This window comes from Centruroides sculpturatus, unplaced genomic scaffold, assembly GCF_000671375.1.
Source record: "Centruroides sculpturatus isolate CEXI.00-Female unplaced genomic scaffold, Cexi_2.0 scaffold1897, whole genome shotgun sequence".
Lineage (NCBI taxonomy): Eukaryota > Metazoa > Arthropoda > Arachnida > Scorpiones > Buthidae > Centruroides > Centruroides sculpturatus.
The window spans coordinates 84,381-105,969 of record NW_019385983.1 but is presented as its reverse complement, the minus strand read 5'-3'; the positions used below and the strand labels follow the sequence as shown (position 1 = coordinate 105,969).

The window sequence follows — 21,589 nt, the reverse complement described above, 5'->3', positions numbered from 1 at the left end:
GAGCCGCTAATTCCGACCCCTGCCCTAGACCATCATTGACTGGCTGCCCCTGGAAGTCGGCTTCTGACAGAAACACAGCTTCCCTATCATCAAATGTCACGGCACGCCACTGATAAACTGTACATAGCAAATCAAGTGAGCATCATTATTATTATCTGTGTCCTCATCCAGCTGCAACTCAAATTCCTTCCCTTTTATTTTTTCAATTATCGACAAATTATTGCCAACGGTCGACAAACAGTAAATTCACCCACTTATTTTCGACGTTGCTCGTTCACGGAGTCCTGTACTGTACCACCAACGACTCCACACCCCCTTGTACACTTTCCTTTAATCCGCCACATTTATACTGATTTTGTCAAATGTTTCTTCTAGACCTTTCAAGTGTTTCAACTTGAGATCGCCATCTGCTCCTCCAACCAATCCCACTCACAGACCCGGAAAAAAAAAAAAACTACAACGTAGTTAACGCCTAACTTCCCCGCCAGAGGGCGGCAAACAAGCAAACGAGATTTGTCGTCATAGCAACTCGCACGATGGAGGAGAGTGTAACGATTGAGTTTTTTAAATTAATTATATTTCTGTAAACAAAATGGACGTAACAAAGCGTATTATTGTATTCATAACGTTTTTTATATGCTGTGGCTGTATAACATTCCTAGCAGCTTCGTTAGCAACGAAGGAATGGATTGTTGCTAAACCTGTCAGAATGGTTGTCAATCTGACCGATGAGGACGAAGGAAAATTTCGTGGTTATATCCATTTTGGTCTATTTGAAGGATCCAAACAACTAAATCATGGTTTTGGAAACAGAAAAACTCATATTCTGGGTAAGTTTTTTTTTTAATCGTTATGGAAAACTATTCATTATGAATTTCAGACTTGACTAACTTCAAAACAAAAGGGAGAAAAACAAAAAAGTTTGGTGAGAAGGAATATAAGTAAATGTAGAAAGTTAAAAATAAATATGTAATATATTAAATTGAACTTTAGCAATTTTATGTTTAATTATATAAATGCTGAGGATTGTCTACAATAATGCAGAGCTTGCATTTGAATTACATATCTATGTATACAGTAAATAATTAACTGAAAGTAACTTCTACATTTATCTGTATGTATATTCAAATTGGGACAATAAATAAATTGCTTAAATTCATTTTTAAATAGACAATTATTAATTAATTAAATGTAGCAACACACATTATATATATATATATATATATTTGTGATGGAGCCTATAAAAAGGTACTTTCCTCAAAACATTAATTTTTATTTATTCTTTTATTTTTTTAGTGTGTCTTATGCAGAGTAAGAGATATTTATAAAGAAAAACAGCTCAATTGGTTAAAACTTGAGCTGTATTTGAGTTACGGTGTTTTGAAAATTTAATTCAAAAATTCATAACTTTAAAAAAATGCCTTCGTATTTGCATGAAAAATTATTGTAAAATCATGTTCGAATAAAGAAACTTGGTTACTTTATTATTTTGTACTGACACCTAACAAAAGGAAACCTAAAAATTGACAATTTTGATCTTGATCGCAAGTTTCGCTCTACGGTGAAATTTTTATGATGTAAGGTATTGTATCTTTTCATGGATTGCATCACATTTATATAAATTATTTTATATTTTAAGAATTATTGATCAGATATAAATGTTTGTTCAAAAAGTTTAAAAATATATAGCTATTATGCATGATGATTTAATTGAAATAAGTTAAATTAAAACAATATTTTTATATTATTGTAGAATTCTCATAAAATTTTCACTTTGTTTTGCATTTAGTTTTAAAAGTTTTGATACTGAAAATTAAATTCTATCCCTTATATATATATAATGTAATATTAAATTTTGGACTTAATTAAAACGATTTTTAAAACTTACATTAAAACATCATTTTTTTCATTATTTTATTTAAAGAATTATGAAAATGCTTTATGTTTACTATAAATTTATAATAAATAAATCTGATATACTAATTATGAATTTATCTGAAATTTTTGATTTAAATATATTTGAATTAAAATGTTTGTTTACAAAAAATATTTGTAAATTATAATTCTAGAGTGAGTAAATAGGATATGTGTAATTAATGTAATAGTAATCTTGTTTTTAGTCCTTTGTATCAATAATTACCAAAATTTAAGTTTTACTTGTTATTTTTATAGTCTATGAAATGAAATCGATATATTTGCTATAAAATAATACACAATTATCAATGAAAAATGCTGTATATAAAAGTTATATGAAAATTAAATTTAATGAAATAAGTTATAAAATTTTATTTCATATCTTCTGAAAACTGAATGTTAATTTATCTTGTTTTTTGTGTGAACATTTATAACAAGGATTTGATTTTTTCATTATTTTGTTCTAATCATAAATATTATATCAGCAAGAAATAGCAAAAAACTCCAACAAATTTAATAAAACTAAAACACTTTATTCTGTTTTTAAATGGAAGATAAGTTGATTTATTATTATTATTATATGATAAGTTATCTAGTAGTAATTATTTTGTTGTAAGCTAGATGAATTTGTAAAATGAAATTTTTCTTTTTCGTTTTAAATTAATTTATATAAAACAGAAGAAAAAGATGAAAGCTTCAGAATATTTTTAAAAATAATTATAATTTTAATATAGAATTTTTGCCATTTATAACATAAATACAGAAAGTTTGATCTCTTAAAAAAGAATTAAGAATTATATATATATAGTATGTCTAAAGTTGATATAGTATGTCTATTGACTTAGTTGATAATAATATTATCAACTAAGTCAATAGACATTTGCTAAAGATCAGATGCAAAAGAAGACCAAAGTTAAAATTTAACATAAATCATTATACATTTTAGTTGATAATATTATTATCAACTAAGTCAATAGACATTTGCTAAAGATAACTTTCAGAGTTAATATTTGAATCTCATTTTTAGCATAACTAGTGAGAATAAAATAACTAATGGACACACAATCTTCGAGACTTCTCAAGAGTTATTATTACTCTGTTTTCAGATGGACATGTAGCTTTACTGTAAACAATGGAATTTCAATGCGTAAATATTGACGAAATGATTATTAATGTATTAGTGTGAATAAGTAAATTTGTACAGTATATAGTTTTTAGAAATGCAGTTTTTATTTATTTATATATTAGTTATATTATTAATATGTAGTTGTTATCAAAAATTTTTAAACAAAATATTTGCCATTTATAGTATAACATGAAATAACTTCAGCTTTTATGATCTTCAGAATTTATAAATCTTCCACATATGAGACAATGCTATGTATCATTTATGAATATTTAATGCAAGACAATCAATTTGTTTTAAATTTTAAAGTAATTAACATACCTTTATTATGAGATATAATGGTAATTGAGCTATCCTAAAACCTTCGTTATAACATGCAGCTTATATAGGAAAATGTCTTATCCATGAAAAAATCAACATTTCAAAAATCAAAACTTGTACAGCTTATACACAAGAGTGGCCTATGGTCAAGGTTTTAGGGTATTTAATTTAGCTTTTTATAGGAAAAAACTTAAGTTGAAATATTACTATAATGAAATAATCATATTAATTAATAAAATGCAAATAAAAGTAACAAATTACTAATTATATTTTTAAAAAGGTGATAATAGAGACAAAGTTATATAAATATATTCAAATTGATTGTTGAAAAACTTTTTCTATGCTATATTAGTTTTTTATTTATTGTAACAATAGTATTTATTTTTATATCATTAGTGAAACTCTTGATTTGGTACAATGAAAGAAAAAAAAAATCTATGTAATTCAGTTTCTTCATTTGTTCAGTATTATCTGCATGTTTTTTCATATTAATACTAAGCTTCAATTGTTAAATGTCAGATTCTTTTTATAATTTTTAGAAGAATTGATGATTTATAATATTAACAATAATTAATAAATATATAATAGATTTTAAATGAAAAAAGTTTTTTTGACTATGAAATTAGCAATCATAATCTTTCAAATTTTTAACTTTTTCATTGTGTTAATGTCTGTGTAAATTGTTGAATATAAACATTAGTTTTGTTATCACCAATATTTGATTTCATTTATTCTCACAGATAAATAAAATTAGATAAATCCATTAAAAATTATCAGCTAGATCATCCATTAATTACCACTAATAATTAAAATCAAATTAAATTCAGGCTTATTTGATTTGAATTTTATTTTATTTTCTTTAACTTAAAAATATTTTAATATAAAGTATGATGTACTAATAGAAAGTTAATTGCAGATGTTTTTGATTATATTGATAAAATGATATGGGTTTCTCACATTAATGAATATAGATTTAAAAAGCATAATAATGAAGAGATTATGATCTTTGCTATTATATAATTAAAAATAAATACAATGGTTTATTTTAGCATTTCTTCTCAGTTACTGATAAAACATAATATAATGTATTGTTATATTTTTATAAAATGTTTTCAGCTACTTCAGTAGCCATTCTTCAGTTACACACACAAATTCTAGAATGAGGCATGTGCCATTCACACATGAATTGAAAAAAATTTATAAAATTGTTTTAGATATCTCATTTGGAATAATTTTTAAATTTTTTTTAATGTCACATGTCAATACCTCATTGTCATAGATCTATAGCTTTTAGTGTAGATTACAGATCTAAATTGAAATTTTTATTTAAATTTTTAAATATATTGTTGTTGATAAAAAAAAAATTGTTGAGTGTTCCTTACAGGCTAGATTTTGTTAATGATAAAATAATAATATCATGTCAATTGACTATCTCATTTTTTAATGAGGAAATAGTTGCCAGATTGATTAATTTTACAGTAAGTTAAATATCTTTTGAATAAATTAATCATGTCTTTTTCAATTTAAAGTAAATCTTTGACAAAAATATTAACTGTTTATTGTTGAAATTTCTGAAAAATTAAAAGTTTAAACATGAAGTGTTTCATTTTATTTACATATTGATTGATTCAAATGTTTTCTTAATTTTATTTTACACACACATTTATGAAATAATCTTAGTAATAATATAATGAAATTATGATTAATAAAATATACTTGAGCTTAATAATCTCATTTATATGTGAAAAATATATTTGTATAGAAATATTTTGATGAATGAATTATATATGTTCATATTCCAAGCATAAATAGGAAAATAATGCCAGGTTTCAATGTCTGTAATTTTGTAATATTTGAAATAAATATATACTCATACCCATACTCACATATTTTATATATATTATAAAATATATATACAAGGTGTATTACAGTCTATCTAGAAATATTGAAAAAGTAATCAAAATTCTGATTTTTATGTTCTAATTTTAAAATTATTATTATTCTCATGCATTATAACTTTTATTTGACTATTTATATTATCTTATTAATTTAAAAAATATTTTATTTTATTTTTTTTTTACATGCCTTTTGACATTTTTTATGGTTCATCAAGGAAGCTTGAAGATACTATTGTTCTATTTCACATCCGTATCAATTAAATTTTAATATTAATATTCTTCACTTATCTTAAGATATTCATGTTATGTGTATTTATGACACAATATTTGTATAGGCCTACTTAAAAGATTTGGCAATTAAATTCTGAAATTGTATGAATTTAAAAAATTTTGTTAGAATGGAAAAAAGCATTCAGTATTATTTAAAATAATAATTTTAAAACTTACACACTCACTCATTTGTAGAGCTATTGAAACATCTTTTTAAACTCATTTATCACTTATAAATTGTAACACGGAAATTTAATTGCAAATGCCTTCTAACTTCAGTTTGATTTTGGAAAGTAAGAAATAGTTTGTAGAAGATAAATCAGAAAAATAATAGTTTGTAGAAGATAAATCAGAAAAATAAAAAATAACCATATATTATCATGCAGTAGAAATTAATTTTTTTCCTTGAAACTTCAGCTTTATTTATTATTGTCAAATGTTTCTTTTATCAGTTAGATTTTAATTGCACTTTTATGCAACTTTCAGCAAAACATATTATTTTTTCTTTATTATATTATACAACAAACACAACACAACAAAAAACAATCACAACAAAAAAAAATGTTCAATATAAAGTCTAACTGTTCTAATAAACTTTATAAGAAGGAGCAATTGAATTTCTTAGCTGCCATAAGCACATTGATTTCTCTTTATTACATGATTATAATAAATTAATTTCTGAAACTTATTATAGGAAATCCTCATTAGTTCAAAATTCAGGAGGCAAAATATTTCTGACTTTGAATTATTGAATTTTGAATTATCTGAGATTTACATATTTCTGTACAATATGTCAAATGCTACATAACTGATGTAATTTATTAAGCAAATGGAATATGGTTACTTATACAGAACACTATTTTTGTTAATTAATAATAATAATATAAATAAACTGCAGGTAAACATTGTGTGTCCAGTGAGAACCTCATAGGTTGCCAGATAGGTTTTATAAAAGGTAAAGCAGAACTCCCAAATTACTTTTAAAGTTGCCCAAAAGTACTAGCATAGAGCCCTACAAATATCTCAATCTGCTACTTGTAGCCCATTCTTACAATCCTAAAACCCACCTGTATTTTATGAAAAAAAAGGAAAAGAGTACTCCATATATAAAGGTGACACCTAAAATGTGTTACCATATTTTCATAATTTTACTTTCACTTTCAATTCAATGTGATAAGATGCAACATCTAGCAGACCTGGTGCAAATCATTAACTCAGTAATAAAATATCAGTGGCGCATAGAATTTCAAAATGAAAAAGCCTGATACCATCGAAGAAAAACTCATTCATTATCTGGCAACCTGTGAGGTTCTAGCTGTGAATATGTTGAACATTATGATCAGTGGGTCTGCTGGGTAGCATCTTTCAAAAGTGCCTTTGTCCAATAACACTATCAGTCACAGAATACAGCACATAGAAAGGACCTCTAATGTTCAGTTATTGAAAAAATGAAGGAAGGAATTTGAGTTGCAGCTGGATGAGGACACAGATAATAATAATGATGCTCACTTGATTTGCTTTGTAGAGTTTATAGATAATAATAACATTGTAGAAGATTTTCTCTTCTGTAAACATATCTCTGCTGGTGCTAAGTCTCATGACTTGTTTAAGATCCTTGATATTTTTATTTCTGAAAATAATTTGGAGTGGACCAAATGCATTTGTATCTGTACTAATGGTGCTTATTCTATGTCCAGATGTTATGGAGGAGTGTAAGCACTTTTTCGAAGCAAAGACCCTGATGCATTGTTGACCCATTGCATTATTCACAGGGAAGTACTCACATCAAAATATCTGAGTCCTACATTGAACCAAAATATGTAGTACATGTAGTAAACTTCATAAAAAATGGCCATTGAAGGCAGGATTTTTCAAAAAACTATGTGAGGATATTGGATTCGAGCACACGTCTTTGTTGCACAACAGCACTTCAAGAAAGTTCAAAACATTACCATGAGCAAGCGATGTCTCTCTCGAGGTAGTGTTTTGTCTTGTACATTTGAACTGCCACAGGAAATTTATATTATTCTTAATGAGGAAGACCACAAGTATGCCGAAAATTTTGTGAATGAAGATTTTTTTTCGTAAAACTGACATACAATATGTGCTATTTTTGAAAAACTGAATGCTTTGAATCTCTGCCTGCAGGGAAACAATATGCAACTTTTAAAGTGGATTGAGAAAATGTCAGCTTTTATAAAAAAAATTAAAACTATGGAAAAGTAAAATAAATGAAGACGGAGGAAAAGAATGTTTCCCCATGATGCAACAGATTTTGACCTCCAGTAGAGTTGATTTCTCTCGAGGTATGAAATCTAGTTTGGAGAACATTTATCACATTTTATCAGATGGTTTCAGAGATATTTTTAAAATAATAGTATTGATAAATTTGCATGGATTCAATATGCCAATGCTCCATCTGAATTTACTGCTGCTGAAGAAGAGAATCTTATTGAGTTGTCTAGCGACAATACGTTGAAAATAAAATTTAGCAACATGTAATTAACCGAATTTTGGATATCAGTAAAAGATGAATATCCCTTCTGAGTGGTAATGCTCAGAGAATCAATTCCATTTGCAACTTCTTATTTGTGCGAAACTGAGTTTGTAGCTATGATAAAAACTAAGCATTGCACGAAAATCAATCTGGAGAAGGAAATGAAGATGGCTGTGTCCAGTTTGATCTCAAGATTTGAGGAAATGTGCGGTGATCAACAGGCTCATTCATCCCACTAATTATAATTAATTAAATTTGTTCAATTACATTTTTTTGTTCTGTTAAATACGTGTTTTATTTATTTTTTGCTTAACGTCCTAACTCTTATATTAAAAAAAATATTGGATATTTCGCTATTTCACAAATTGTACTTGTTAGAATTTGACTTAGGGTGCCTTCGGAAAATCTCGATTTAGCAAGGGTGTCAAGAATGAAAAAAGTTTGGGAACCACTGCCTTAACATCTAAATCTCTATATCCCTGGCTGGGACAAAAGTACAGTTACAAACTAATGGGTTTTGAACTATTAGAGTTCAAATTAATGAAGATTTCTTGCTTAGATGTCCATATAAGAGTCCATATTAGATGTCCATATTGTGAATATCTATAATTCTTATAAATGGTAAACATTTTTAATATCTATTCATTATCTTTAAATATAAATGAATGGAATTCTTTTAAAATTCTGTTATAATATTAAAATTATATTATTTTGCAAATAATAATTTAATGCAAAATTTTTAAGAGCCAACTTTTTATGATAAAATTACATTTTATTGAATGTGCATTTAATTTTAATTTATTGAATAATTTGTTGATATATTAAAGAGAATTAGGCAAATTAAAACAATTGTTATTTGAAGCTTTCCTTAAATATGTTTTATTTTGCATGAAATGTTTTTCTGTTAATCTAATATTAATGTATACATTTTCTTTAACATTAAAATAAATTAATATATATTTTTTATGCTAAATTATTAGAAATTTTAAAATATTTTCAATATAAAATTAACAATTTCTGGATTTCAAAATTTTTAAAGCATTTTTTGAAAATTTTTGTTTTTTTTACTATGTTATAATTTAAACATAGTTTTGAATAGAATTTTATACAATTAATGTCTATATTTTTACAGACATTAATTGTACAAATATAAGACTTCATAAAATTAACTGTAGTACAGTTAATTTTATGAAGTCTTATGTATAATTTAAATTTATATTAGATAATAGATAATAAAATTAGATAATACAGATGATCATTTTTTATTTAATTTTTAAATTTTTTTATTTTACTCATTAGATTAGATTTACTCATTTTTAGCAACATATTGTAAAAAAAGAAATTATCAACTTAGCATGTGAATGTGGTTTTATTTCATTTAATATATAAAATATTGTATCATCAGAAAGTACAGTAGAATCTCTGTAGTTTATTACTTTCCAGTCCGACACTTACAGTAATCTGTAAGGTCCTGTAGGGTGGCACACATGAAATTTTCATGTATACCTTTTTGATGTATGTGACAAAGAGATACTATGTACAATATGTGTATACTGTCAGTTACTAATTTTTTATTGCACATGTTGACAAAACAGTCACAATTGTGATTAATATATGAACCAAGTGTGTTTTTTTTTCTGTACATACATACAAAATCCAGTAATCCAACAATCTTCTGTAATCTGATATCTGCCAGTCTGATATATGTCAGATTACAGAGAGATGACTATATTGAGACATAAAATTATAGAAGGAAAAAACCTCATTTCTAATGAAAATTTTGAATTTTTTTTAACATTTTTTAAAAACTTTTTGCTTAAACTTTTGTTTAGAATTTTTTATGCTTAATTTTAAAATATGAAAAAATATAATTTTTTTTAAATTTACAGGTCTTAGTTAAAACTAAATATTTATTATGTCTAATTGAAGTTTGTTTTAATAATTAGTCATGTTCTTTCTCCTGTATAAATGTCATATTTATTTATCAATTAGAATAAAACACAATTAAACATATATATCACTCCATATCAAAAAGTTAAAAATAAAGTAACACACTGTCTTTCAATGTTAAAAACTTACATTAAAGTAATTCTAAATCTAAGCAAGTACTGTTGACAGCCTTTTATATCTGTTATCTTTAGGCAAGAAAATTTGAAAATCAAATGACATGATATAAAAACAAATTGGTTGGAATAGAATACAATTCAAATTCTTAGATTCAAATACAAATTAATAAAAGAACAAGAAAATGTTTTCTAGTTCTAGTACATTTTTTGTTAGTGGTTATAGAATGTTTGTAAGTTAAATTTATATCCATTTCTGCTCAGTTAATTTCTGTGTTCTGTGTGTCGTGTTGTGTTCTCTTTATTTCCTTAAGTTTAATATTCAGCAATGTATGTTTACTTATTATTTTATTAATTAATTTGTATTTGAGTCTAAGAATTTGAATTTGTATTCTATTCCAACTGATTTATTTTGTAATGTGCCATTTGATTTTTGAATTTTGTTGCCTGAAAATGATACACAAAACATTCTCAAAATTACTTTTTTTATTTTGAATTGATTTAATACAGTATAAATTTTTAATATTGAAAGACAGCATGTGTTTCTTTATTTAAAATGATATATATATATGTAAGCAATTATTTATATGTGTGTATGTATGTATATTGTTTTTTAATTGAAAAATTACAATCTGGAACTAAATAACTGTTTAAAATTAGAAAAATGTTTACAATATAAAAAGTTAAATAGAAAATTTTAATTTTCCAATTAGTAAGAATATAGTTTTTATGTTTCTTTATTATAGAAACATGTTTCAGGGATGTTATGGTTGGTAATTAAATATATATTTTTTATCTGTGTGGAAAGTTTAAAATTTTTTGCATGAATAATTAATTACTCATGTGGAATATTGAGTTTTATAAAAAAAAAATAATAATAATAATAAATTCAATAGTTATATTTATAAATTGTTGTTTAAAAAAAACTATAAAAATGTTTGTGGCTTTGTTAGAAATTTGTTTGAATTAAAAACAAATATAATTCAACAAACAAATTCATTTTATTTGTTGAAATTCTTTATATTCTCATTAATAGTGATTATTCAGAAAAAGTTTTCTAATCCTTATTATTTTTAAAAAGTAGTAAGGATTAGAAAACTAAGTATTAGAAAACTAATCACTATTAACGAGAATATAAAGAATTTCAACAAATAAAATGAATTTGTTTGTTAGAAAACAAAAAGACAGGCAAAAAGTTTTGAATCTACATATGTAAAAGAATATTTTTTATTTTCATACAAATAGTTTTCTAGTTAGTTAATATATTAATATACAGATACAGTAAGATTTATGTGCATATAGAACTTATTTAGTTAAATATGTTATTTTTTGGTTATATTTATTTTAGTTAAAGAATTTATAAAATGAGTATTATTTTAGATAAAATAAAAATTTAGTAAAATTGTAAAAATATGGTTAAAACTCACTTTACTGTTTTTAAATTGAATAGCATGGAAAAGCTTATACATTATAGTTCTATTTTTACTGTTTTATGCTGTGTTTTGTATCATATTTGTAAAACAGAGATACCATAATGATTATTTTTTCCTTGGTCATCGAAGCAATGCCTTTATCTCTCATGTTCTCGTTAGCTAGATTGTTAGAAATGCCACATAGAAATTTTCTAGTTGATGACCTCAATCACATTGATATATTTCAGTTTTTTAATATATTTTTTTTTTTTTTTTTTGTGTAGTTTATCTTATGGATGAAAACTGAATTCAGTTTTGAAATATTGAAGATGTGATTAGAAAATGATAAAACCCGGTTATTATTTAAAGGAAATAGTTTTATATGGCATGGCATTATTGTTAAGAGTACTGTGTGACATAATGCATGACCTTATTTTCTTTTTCATTTATCCCTATGACAAAAAAAAAATTTAATGTTTGTTTTTCAAAAAAAAAAAAAAAAACATTTGTGTTAAATAAAATTTCTATTTGTCATTACAGAACTTAATTTTATTAGTCAGAATATAAAAATTTGGAGTTTGATTTTTCAATTTTCTTTTTTTCCTTTACAGTCAGACAAGAAATTATTCAAAATCCTTCTCTCATGTCAAATGGCCTATGGTTGTTTACAATAATTTGTGTATCTCTTGCTACCTTATTTGCTTTGATCAGTGCTGTCTTTGCCATTATCAACACTGTTTTAATACCTGTGGAAATCATTGTTGGTATTATGGGGTTATATTTATGGAATAGTATTGGAGGTAAGCGTTGTTATTAAATATATTTTTTTCTAACTTTAACATTATTTACTTAGTTTATTTTAAATAATTTTTTCATGTACAAAATATATTTGAAATGACCTCAATCAATAATCAGGAAAAAATTTTAAAAGTTCAGTGGAGCATAGTAACCTTGATTTATGAACTTTATAACATTATCTTGATATCTTTTAAATTACAAAAATATTGTTCATGAATTTAAAATTTTTATATTTATGTACAAATTTTGAATTATATCAAATGATCATTAAAATATTAAGCTATTATAATTTAGAATGAGATAAAATGATGAATTTGTTAATTAGTGAAATTATTATTCAGTAGCAAAGTAAAAATTTAGCAGTTTTTTTAAATATTGAATTAAAATAATTTTTTTAGATGAATTTTTTTCTCGTAAATAGCAAATAAAAAAATAACAATATTTTCAAAATACTGTTACAATATTCTGGATTATTATTATTTTATTTACTGTTTACCAGAATATTATTACATTCTCAAGTTTTATTCTTAAATAATATTTATGTTAAAATATAATGTAAATAAAAATGTTTATAGAAAAGTTTGATAAAGCAAGATATTAACTTGTCTCTAAAATTTTAAATGACAAATTTAAGCGAACTTTTTCAATGCTTTCAATTATAATGTCTAAAATAAATAAATACATAAATAAAATTTCAAAATTATCAATATTTTCAGAATATTAGTTAATTTATTATTTAATTGAAATATGTAAATGAACAAAAATGATAAATATCTGTGTAATTTTTATTTTGCTCTTGAATAACAATTTTTCGAATTAACAGTTTCATCATTTTATCTTATTCTATGTTATAATAATTTGATGTTTTAATGATTATATAATTTAAATTTTTTATACTATTATAAAAAATTTTAATTTCTGAGCATCTGTGTAATTTAAAAGATAGCAACAAAATTCATGACTCAAGGTTACTATGCACCATGGAACTTATAAAATATATCAAATACTGTATATACAAAACTTTAAAAATTATTTAAGATAGATAAAGTTTTTACAATATATAATGACAAATATATTAACTAATTAGTTTTGTAAAATTACACTATTTCATTTTTGAATTCTAACACTTATTCACTTATTTCAAGATCTATTAATGATTAGCTAAATTTGTCTAATTATTTCATATAAGCATTTAAAAAAAGTATAAATAAATTAATTTTTTATTGTAAATTATAAAATGTAGGTTTTAATAATAATAAACATTCATAAAATATTTTTATGAAATTCTTATTTCATTTTCTGTTTGATATGGTATGCTGATCTATGAGGAATTATGAAATTTAACTTGAATTTGAACGATTATAAGTTAAAAATAACTAATAATATGTTGTTTTTAAATAGTTCATAAGAACTTGTCCTATTTTTTAATGCATGTATGTAGATAATTGAATAAACATATTCCATTTTTTTGTCATTTATTGATTTTTGAAATTGTTTATACAGTATTATTAATCTTAAAAATATGATCCTCTTAATCATTTTTTAAATTCCATCAAGTAAATTTTTTACAGCCTATACAAGCATATTTATGTTACTTTCACTATAATTTAATAGAAAGTGATATTACAGTCAACATTTTATGATATTATATAATATCATAGTGTATTCATCATTCATCATACTGTATTCATCATGTACATCATTTGTACGTCTATAAATTTAATTTGCTCTCTAATTTTAATTTAAATGTGTTATTATTATCGAATTTTATGAATATAGATGAAACTGGAAATTGTACATCTGAGATTCTTGATTTTTGTCATAATGCATGATTAGCTAAATTTACAAATAGAGGAAGGTATAATTTACAAATAGAGAAAGGTATAAAAGATTCAAAAATTTCCACTGGATATTAATTAATGATGCATAATGGATAGAGAGAATCAGATTAAAAGAATATAAAACATCTTTCATATTCCAAATTAATGAAACATTTTAAATTTAGACAAATAAGTTTCAAAATGTAAACATCATATTTATCTTTCTAGACTGTTTCTAATATTTTATTATTTTTCTCTTGATAGAACTGTGATGCAAATGTTTTTTTAATGTTTACTACCTAGTTATTTTTTTATTCTTTTGTGTTTTAAGCTTTATAAACTTTTAATATGCTTTCTTAGCTGAAATGTATAATGTTAGTTATGTAATGTATAACGTCAGTCTTTCAAATAAAAAACATATAGTAACTTTTTCTTTAAAAATAGTACATTTAATTTAATTACACTAAATTAAATTAAATTACATTTTACTAGTAGAAAATATTGTACTTTTTATGAAATTTTTTTATTTAGATGTGCTGAATAAAAAGTAATTTATAAAATTCAATAACCTATATTCATCTTAATATAGGTGAGAATATTTGATAGTGATCATGTATTTCCTTGTGCATATTGATTGCAAATTCATATTATTAAGATTATTTACATAATGAATAAATATTTAATATTAATTAAAAATTTTGTTTATTAATTTCTTTTCTAAATGAAATTATTTTAGGTCTAGTTTTGTAAGAATTTCAAATTTTTTAAGTTTTTATCAAAAGATAATGTATATTACAGTTTAAAAAATAATTTACATGTATTTAAATAAAAGTTATGTATTATTGATAATAATAGCAGTGTTGTTCATATTCCAATTCAAACTTTTGTGAAATTTGATTTTCTTTAAATAATATGAGATTAAAAAGTTATTGCAAAACTATTTCCTCAAGTTAAAATATTTGAAACTATAGGAAGTCAAACTTAACTGTGTCAAAATTGAAGTGCCCTCACTCAGCATAAGTAAATCAAAAAAACATAACACCTTAATTTGCTGAGAAAATCTATTAGAAAGGCAAAAAGAAATTAATAGAATATTATATATTGCCAGATCTCTAGGGTACAGAGAAGATATGATAACAACATTGATCAGAAAATATAAAATAAACAAAACTAAAGCTCAAAACTGTGATTTCAGTAAAATCACAAAGTTCACTTGTGATAGAAAGAGAAAAGCCATCATGAAGGAAATCTCAGCCTGCAAAAAGTCCAATTTAATTTTCAAGAGAGCTCCTAACCTGTAAAAATTATTAAGGAACGACTAAGACAGCATAGATAAAGAAAAAAGAACAGGAGTGTACAGGATTCCATATGAAAATCGTGAACTAGACATTAATAAAAATTATATTGGGGTCACTAATAGAAGTTTAAGAGTCGGATTAAAAGAACATAAATACAATATCAGCAATGGATCTAATGCCACAATACTATCGCAATTGGCCCAAGTTGAGGGCTCAATCGTCAAATGGACAAAGCAAGTATTATTAAACTAGTACATTCACCGACATTGGCGATGTGTGCCAAAAAAATTGAAATACATAAGAGCAGATTGCATGATGCATGCATTAATTCTAGAGATTCTGAAGGATTGCCTTCGGCATGGAAATACTTAATCAAACAATTAGACAGCTCTTAGTTTAATGCCTTAATTTTAGTATTTTTTTTTTTGCATATCTTGCATTTCATTGAATTTCTATGTAATGTTTTAATATTTAATTAACCTATGCTTATTTTTTCATATACATATTTTGTTATTTATAATAATAATTTTTATTTTATTTTATTTTTCTTTATACATTTATATATATATATATATATATTTATTTGTTTATTTATTTCACTCGTTATTTTATTTTATTTGTATTTAAATTTTTGTTGTTCTATTTTGTTTAAATTTGAACATCTTAGCCTGATGATGGCCAACAGATTTGTCTGAAAATGTTTGCTTCTTCAATAAATTTTCTCAGCAAATTAAGGTGTTATTTTTTTTTTTTTGACTTAACTGTGTGAATGACTTATATGATGAGATATATTAATAGAGTAATGTCAATCAATTTATATGCAGTATTTCATAGTTTTTATCGTGTTAAAAACAAATTTTATTTTAATATTTTTATAAATTAAAATTTTTTAACAGGTGAAAAATAATTATTATGTTTATATTTCAGCTTTATTCTCATTAGCTGCAGTTATTAGTTGGACCATACAGTATTTTACTAAATTAAAAGACAATGTTATGACTACTGAAGAACAAGATCAAAATTGGACATCAAAAGATAAAGCATGGTTGGGATATAGTTTCTGGTTTGTTGTGATAGTAATAATTTTCTTTCTTTTAAATATTGGTTTAGTGACATTGGCATTACAGCAGCCATGGGAACGTCGAAAACCAAAACCAGTGTCAGAAAAAAATCCTGAAGGAGTGATCATGTTATATTAAGATTGATCTATTTAACTCTTTAAAAACTTTTTTGTTATAAAAATATTTTACATTCTGGTAGAAAAACAATTAACTTGAATCTCAATATTTAATTCCTTTTGGAAATTTATAAAAAGAATAGTTTGACAGAATTCAATCTAGTCTAAAAATGTATTGCAAATTACATGCCTCAGGTTCCTGTACAATATTCAAGTCATAAGATAAGACTGTATTTCTGTATATTTTCTTAAAACAATTTATTTTTCATCATTCTAATATTATAAACATATTGAAAATATTTTACTTTTAGGACAGGCTAAAAATTTACATTGAAAAATTTTCATGTGAAAAAACTTGATTATGTAAATGCTTGTAAATATCTGAATTTTATTTCAGTTAATTTACAGTTGCTTTTATAATTTTAATGTATTGTTGACCCTCTATATAATATACTAATAGGAACAAGCAGAAGGCCAATATCTGTTCTATCTGAAGATGTCATAGTCAAGTATAAAGCAAACTTTATATGAGATATAATGTTCAAAGAATCTATATTCTGGTAAATACTAGCAAATGTCACACTTTCAAATGGAACAATAGCTTTCAATATGCTGCCTAAAAGATGTTCTGTGCTAGTAATTGCAATTTGATATTTTCAGATATTGTAATTCCATTCTGATAGATGCATTGAAACAAACAGATTTAGTTTGGTTTTTCTGCAGTTCATTTATATTGAGGTTCTGAAATACTTTTGAAATAAGGCTTTAAGTATAATTTGCTCATAAAATCTAATATGATGAAGTCAATTTTTTTAATTGTTAAATATTGATCTCAGGATAGCAAATGTAAAATTTTAGAATTATAATTTACAGTATTTATAAAATATTTAAGTGTGTACATTAAATTTAAATAGCTATGAAAGAATAACAACTTTCTAAATAATGAATTTTATTTATTTTGAAAATATACTGAAAAACTCAATGATATTTTCTCAAATTAGCCAGTTGGATTTTTAAATATATTTATTATTTACTGTGAATTTTTATATATATGTACAATGTTTTTAACATATTAGATTATATGGCGATAAGTATATCTTTACAAAAAATTATTTATTTCCAGTATGTTTAATTAAACATTTCCAGTAGTATTATTTTACAAACATCTAAATATTCATTACTGTAGTAAGTTTTTCTAGTCAAGGAAGTAATCTCCAAGATTATAACTGAAAGTTTATTTTCTACACAAAAGCTTTTAATTATTCAAAAGTAAGTAAAAAATCATTTTAATTGTATAATAATTATAACATTGCAAAATATCATATTTATTCAAATATTACATAGTCTTGATTTGATACTTTGGAATGAATTAGAAATGTGATACATATTAAGGTTGTGATAATTTAATATTCATTGACTTTTTTTAGATCAGCTTGATTAATATGATTTATCAGTAATCAAGAAATTATATAAATGAAAAATGGTTTCTCCAAGAATGTGTAAGTTATATTTGAAGAGAAAATAGATGAATTTAAAATATTTTAATCATTATGTTTAAAATCAAGCCTAATTTGATTTTATCCATTGAACTGTTTAAAACAAGCACAATAGCTTTTCTTTAGCATCAACTCTTGTGGGACTAAGTGATGTAAGGATTGATGTTAACTAATAGTTAACATTAAAGAGTATTATGCAATTTTAGCCTCAAAGTTTTGCATAAACAGGGAGCTATTTCAGTTTGCATTTCATTTCAAGACTGCAGTTTGTTTCAGATTAATATTGTTTCATAATTCTTTAAATAAAAATTTAAGTAATCAGATGCATATAACAAGAAAAACTAGGATATAAAAGAGTCATTTTAAAAAATTTGTTATAAAAAAATTGATATATTTAGATAAAACAAACTTTATATGAGATATAATGTTTACAAAGAATTTAACTAATTTATCAATAAGTGAATCTATATTCAGATTTTCTTGAGGTTTAGTAAATCAATAAAGTTATTTCAGCATGGAGAGCATCTGCTGTAGTAGGAACTATTGTATTATTGTATTGTATTATTAAGGAACCATCCTTAGTCATTCAACATCACTTCTTGATCATTATTAAATTAAATTTGACATTTTTAAAACAAAAATCCTTAAAATAAATGTACTGTATAGTACAATATACAGTAATTTCATTTAGCAAATTGTCTATTATATGAAACTTTTTAAACCTTATGAAAAGACAGCCAAAATGCCAGAAAAAATTCTGACATTTTGAAAACAAAACTCAACTAAATTTACTTATATTTTGGTGAGACTTTACAAAAGCATTAATACAAAATCTGGAAGATAAGCAGAAAGAACATGGATATTAAATGATATTTAGTACACAATACATATATTTTAGACTAGAAAAAAAGGTTGTTGGTAACTATAAGCAGGTTTCCCTTAGGAAGAGTTAAGTGTACACTAAACTATAGGATTTTTCCAGGACATCAAAAATTGGCAATCTTAATATCAACACGTTCAGATTCACTGTTGTTTAACAAAAGTCCTCTACATACTTTCCTTAATGTAGTTAATTATGCTGCACAGTTCTTCATAATATATGATTTTTTCAAGAAGAAAAGGATTTAAAAACAATTATTTTTCTATTAAATAATAAATGTTATTGGTAAAAAGTCAATGCTTTTTGCATCATAAATAATGCAGAAATATTTTTATTAATATATTGTGAATAATAATCATTTTCTTTTACAGAAATTGATTGTAATTTGATTGAAGAAATAGATGTTAAAAACTAAGTGTAGTGTACATTTTATTCTCTAACATATTACATAGTAATATATACCTTATAATAATTATATTGACTCCTGTACAAGAGTGAAGTAATTGTCTAAATCACTTCTTGTGAATGTTCTTCCATTTCTAAGAGGATGTTTTATGATAATGCAAAGTTCCTTGAACTTGTTAGAATTTACTAAATTGCATAAAGGATGACAACAAATCAGGTCAGTAACCATATTGGAAAATATGCTACAAAAATACATAAGTTAAGTATCAAACAGTAAAATACCTTGAACTCATTATAGATAATTATATAATATATCAAAATAAAGAATGTGTTGTCATATCATGCTTTAAAAATGTATGTCCTTCAATTAAACTGTAGCTGCTTTTCTTTTTTATTTTAAGAGATTTTTTTAATAAACATGCAAATACAAAAGCTAAAATGAATTCTTTTCTGGCAACACACAATATTAAAAATCTATGCTATATCAAATTTAGCAAATACAAATTACTACAAAAGTAGAAAATATAATTATTATCATTTTTTCTGATGTGGAAACAAATCTGATTTGTAATAGAAAAAATATGTTGTTATAAATAGTGCCTTTTATAAATCAAAATTTCTGGTTACTGAATTCATCTATATTCATTTACAGTGATGATAAAAGATAATGATGATTTTATACGAAATATTAAATTGTCACAGCTTTTGATATAAAAAGAGTGAAGTTGAATGTAAACTAAATAAGATTCTAAATCCTAATAATAATTTTATTATCATGTGAATCTGAATTTTGAAAATGTAACAGGTTTGTTTTCTCATTATATAAAATAAAAATTTTAATTAAAATATATGGAAGAAACAATATTTTTATAATGAAAATTGAATGAAGTTTCAAATTAGATCTAAACATTTTCATATAAAAGGCCATTTATAAATCTTGGTTGCCAATATTATAAAAAGATAGACTAAATATTAACTTGTAGATTATATGATAGCAGTTACTCTATGAATCACTTTTGAAATATTTCATTTATCAAGTAATAATTTGATTGTTGTTTTTCTTACATGTAATTTCATTTACTTATTAATGTATTAATATTGCTAAATTGTGTGTGTTTGTTAGATGGCACATCAACATTTTTTTATGATTCACATTATTTTTCTATGTAAATAAATTGTATGTAAATACATTTTATCATAACACTGTTTCATCAAAAATAATTTGTATATTAAATAATTTTTAAAGATGCACTTTTAAATGTAATTATAGAATAAAGTCATTGCATGGTATTTTTTTAATATTACTAAATATGAATTGTGTTTGGGTTATATTATGGCTAATATTGAACTTTGCACAGATGTTAGCATTAAACAATAATTTTTTAATATTGTTTTGATTTTAAATATTAAAAAATAGAGAGAATTTTTTCATTGATAATTTGTCAATGCACTGAAATTATTACTGTATTTAACAGTAGTGAGTCTTTAGTCTTTCTAATACAAACTAATTTTTATATGGGTGATGTTTGGATTATTGAAAATTGTTCTTTATTTTGTTAACTCAAAAAAAACTACAGACAAATACAGTATAACATTTTAAAAAAAGATATGTACCTGGTAAATATATGATAGCCTCCATTTATTGTAATCACAGGTAAAGTTATCAAAATTAGGAAGCCCTAAAACATACATCATTAAAACTTTACTTAATAATCATATTCGGGTAAATAGGTCTTTTTATGCTTTATTTTCATGCTGGCATCCTCAACATTTGACTAATAACATTAATTAAAATTGTTGATTGTACCCAGTGCTTTAGTCACTTGTATTGTGAGTAAATAAGTCCCAAAATAAGTAATGATATTGCAAAGTGATTACAATAAATGGCACCTATTGTATTTGTCAAAATGTGTAGTGTGTATTAATTTTTTAAAATCATGTTTTTATGAGTTTTTGTTTTTGGCTACATTTTGCATTGTAACAAAATTAGTTTGGATTTTGCTGAATTTAGTGAATATGTATTGTATTACATAATAAATAATACTACTATTGATAAAAGAATAAGTTAAAAAACAAATAAAAAAATTACATTTGAATGTTGTATTAAATGTACTGTATTATTTTAAATTTAAGATGCCTGTTTTTTTATGTATTTGAATTTAAGACATCCTAACTTTAAATTCCATATGTTCTGCTTAAATTTGGATATTTTGT

At 23.8% G+C, this 21,589-nt stretch overlaps 1 protein-coding gene across 1 annotated transcript; it reads left to right on the top strand.

Annotated features, from left to right (window-relative positions):
* The first annotated feature begins 506 nt into the window (after window positions 1–506).
* LOC111612925 (clarin-2-like) lies at window positions 507–21,380 on the top strand. The gene is made up of 3 exons (XM_023354217.1): window positions 507–830; window positions 12,113–12,301; window positions 16,345–21,380. The coding sequence occupies exons 1-3, from the start codon at window positions 593–595 to the stop codon at window positions 16,614–16,616; spliced, it is 699 nt and encodes a 232-aa protein (XP_023209985.1). The 5' UTR covers window positions 507–592; the 3' UTR covers window positions 16,617–21,380.
* The last annotated feature ends 209 nt before the right edge of the window (window positions 21,381–21,589 follow it).

Excerpts from the sequence above, each read along its gene's own strand:
- LOC111612925 (XM_023354217.1), top strand. The coding sequence starts at position 593 with ATGGACGTAACAAAGCGTATTATTGTATTCATAACGTTTTTTATATGC. Across the intron at positions 831-12,112 it reads CAGAAAAACTCATATTCTGG|TCAGACAAGAAATTATTCAA; the intron begins GTAAGTTTTTTT and ends TTTCCTTTACAG. Across the intron at positions 12,302-16,344 it reads TTTATGGAATAGTATTGGAG|CTTTATTCTCATTAGCTGCA; the intron begins GTAAGCGTTGTT and ends TTTATATTTCAG.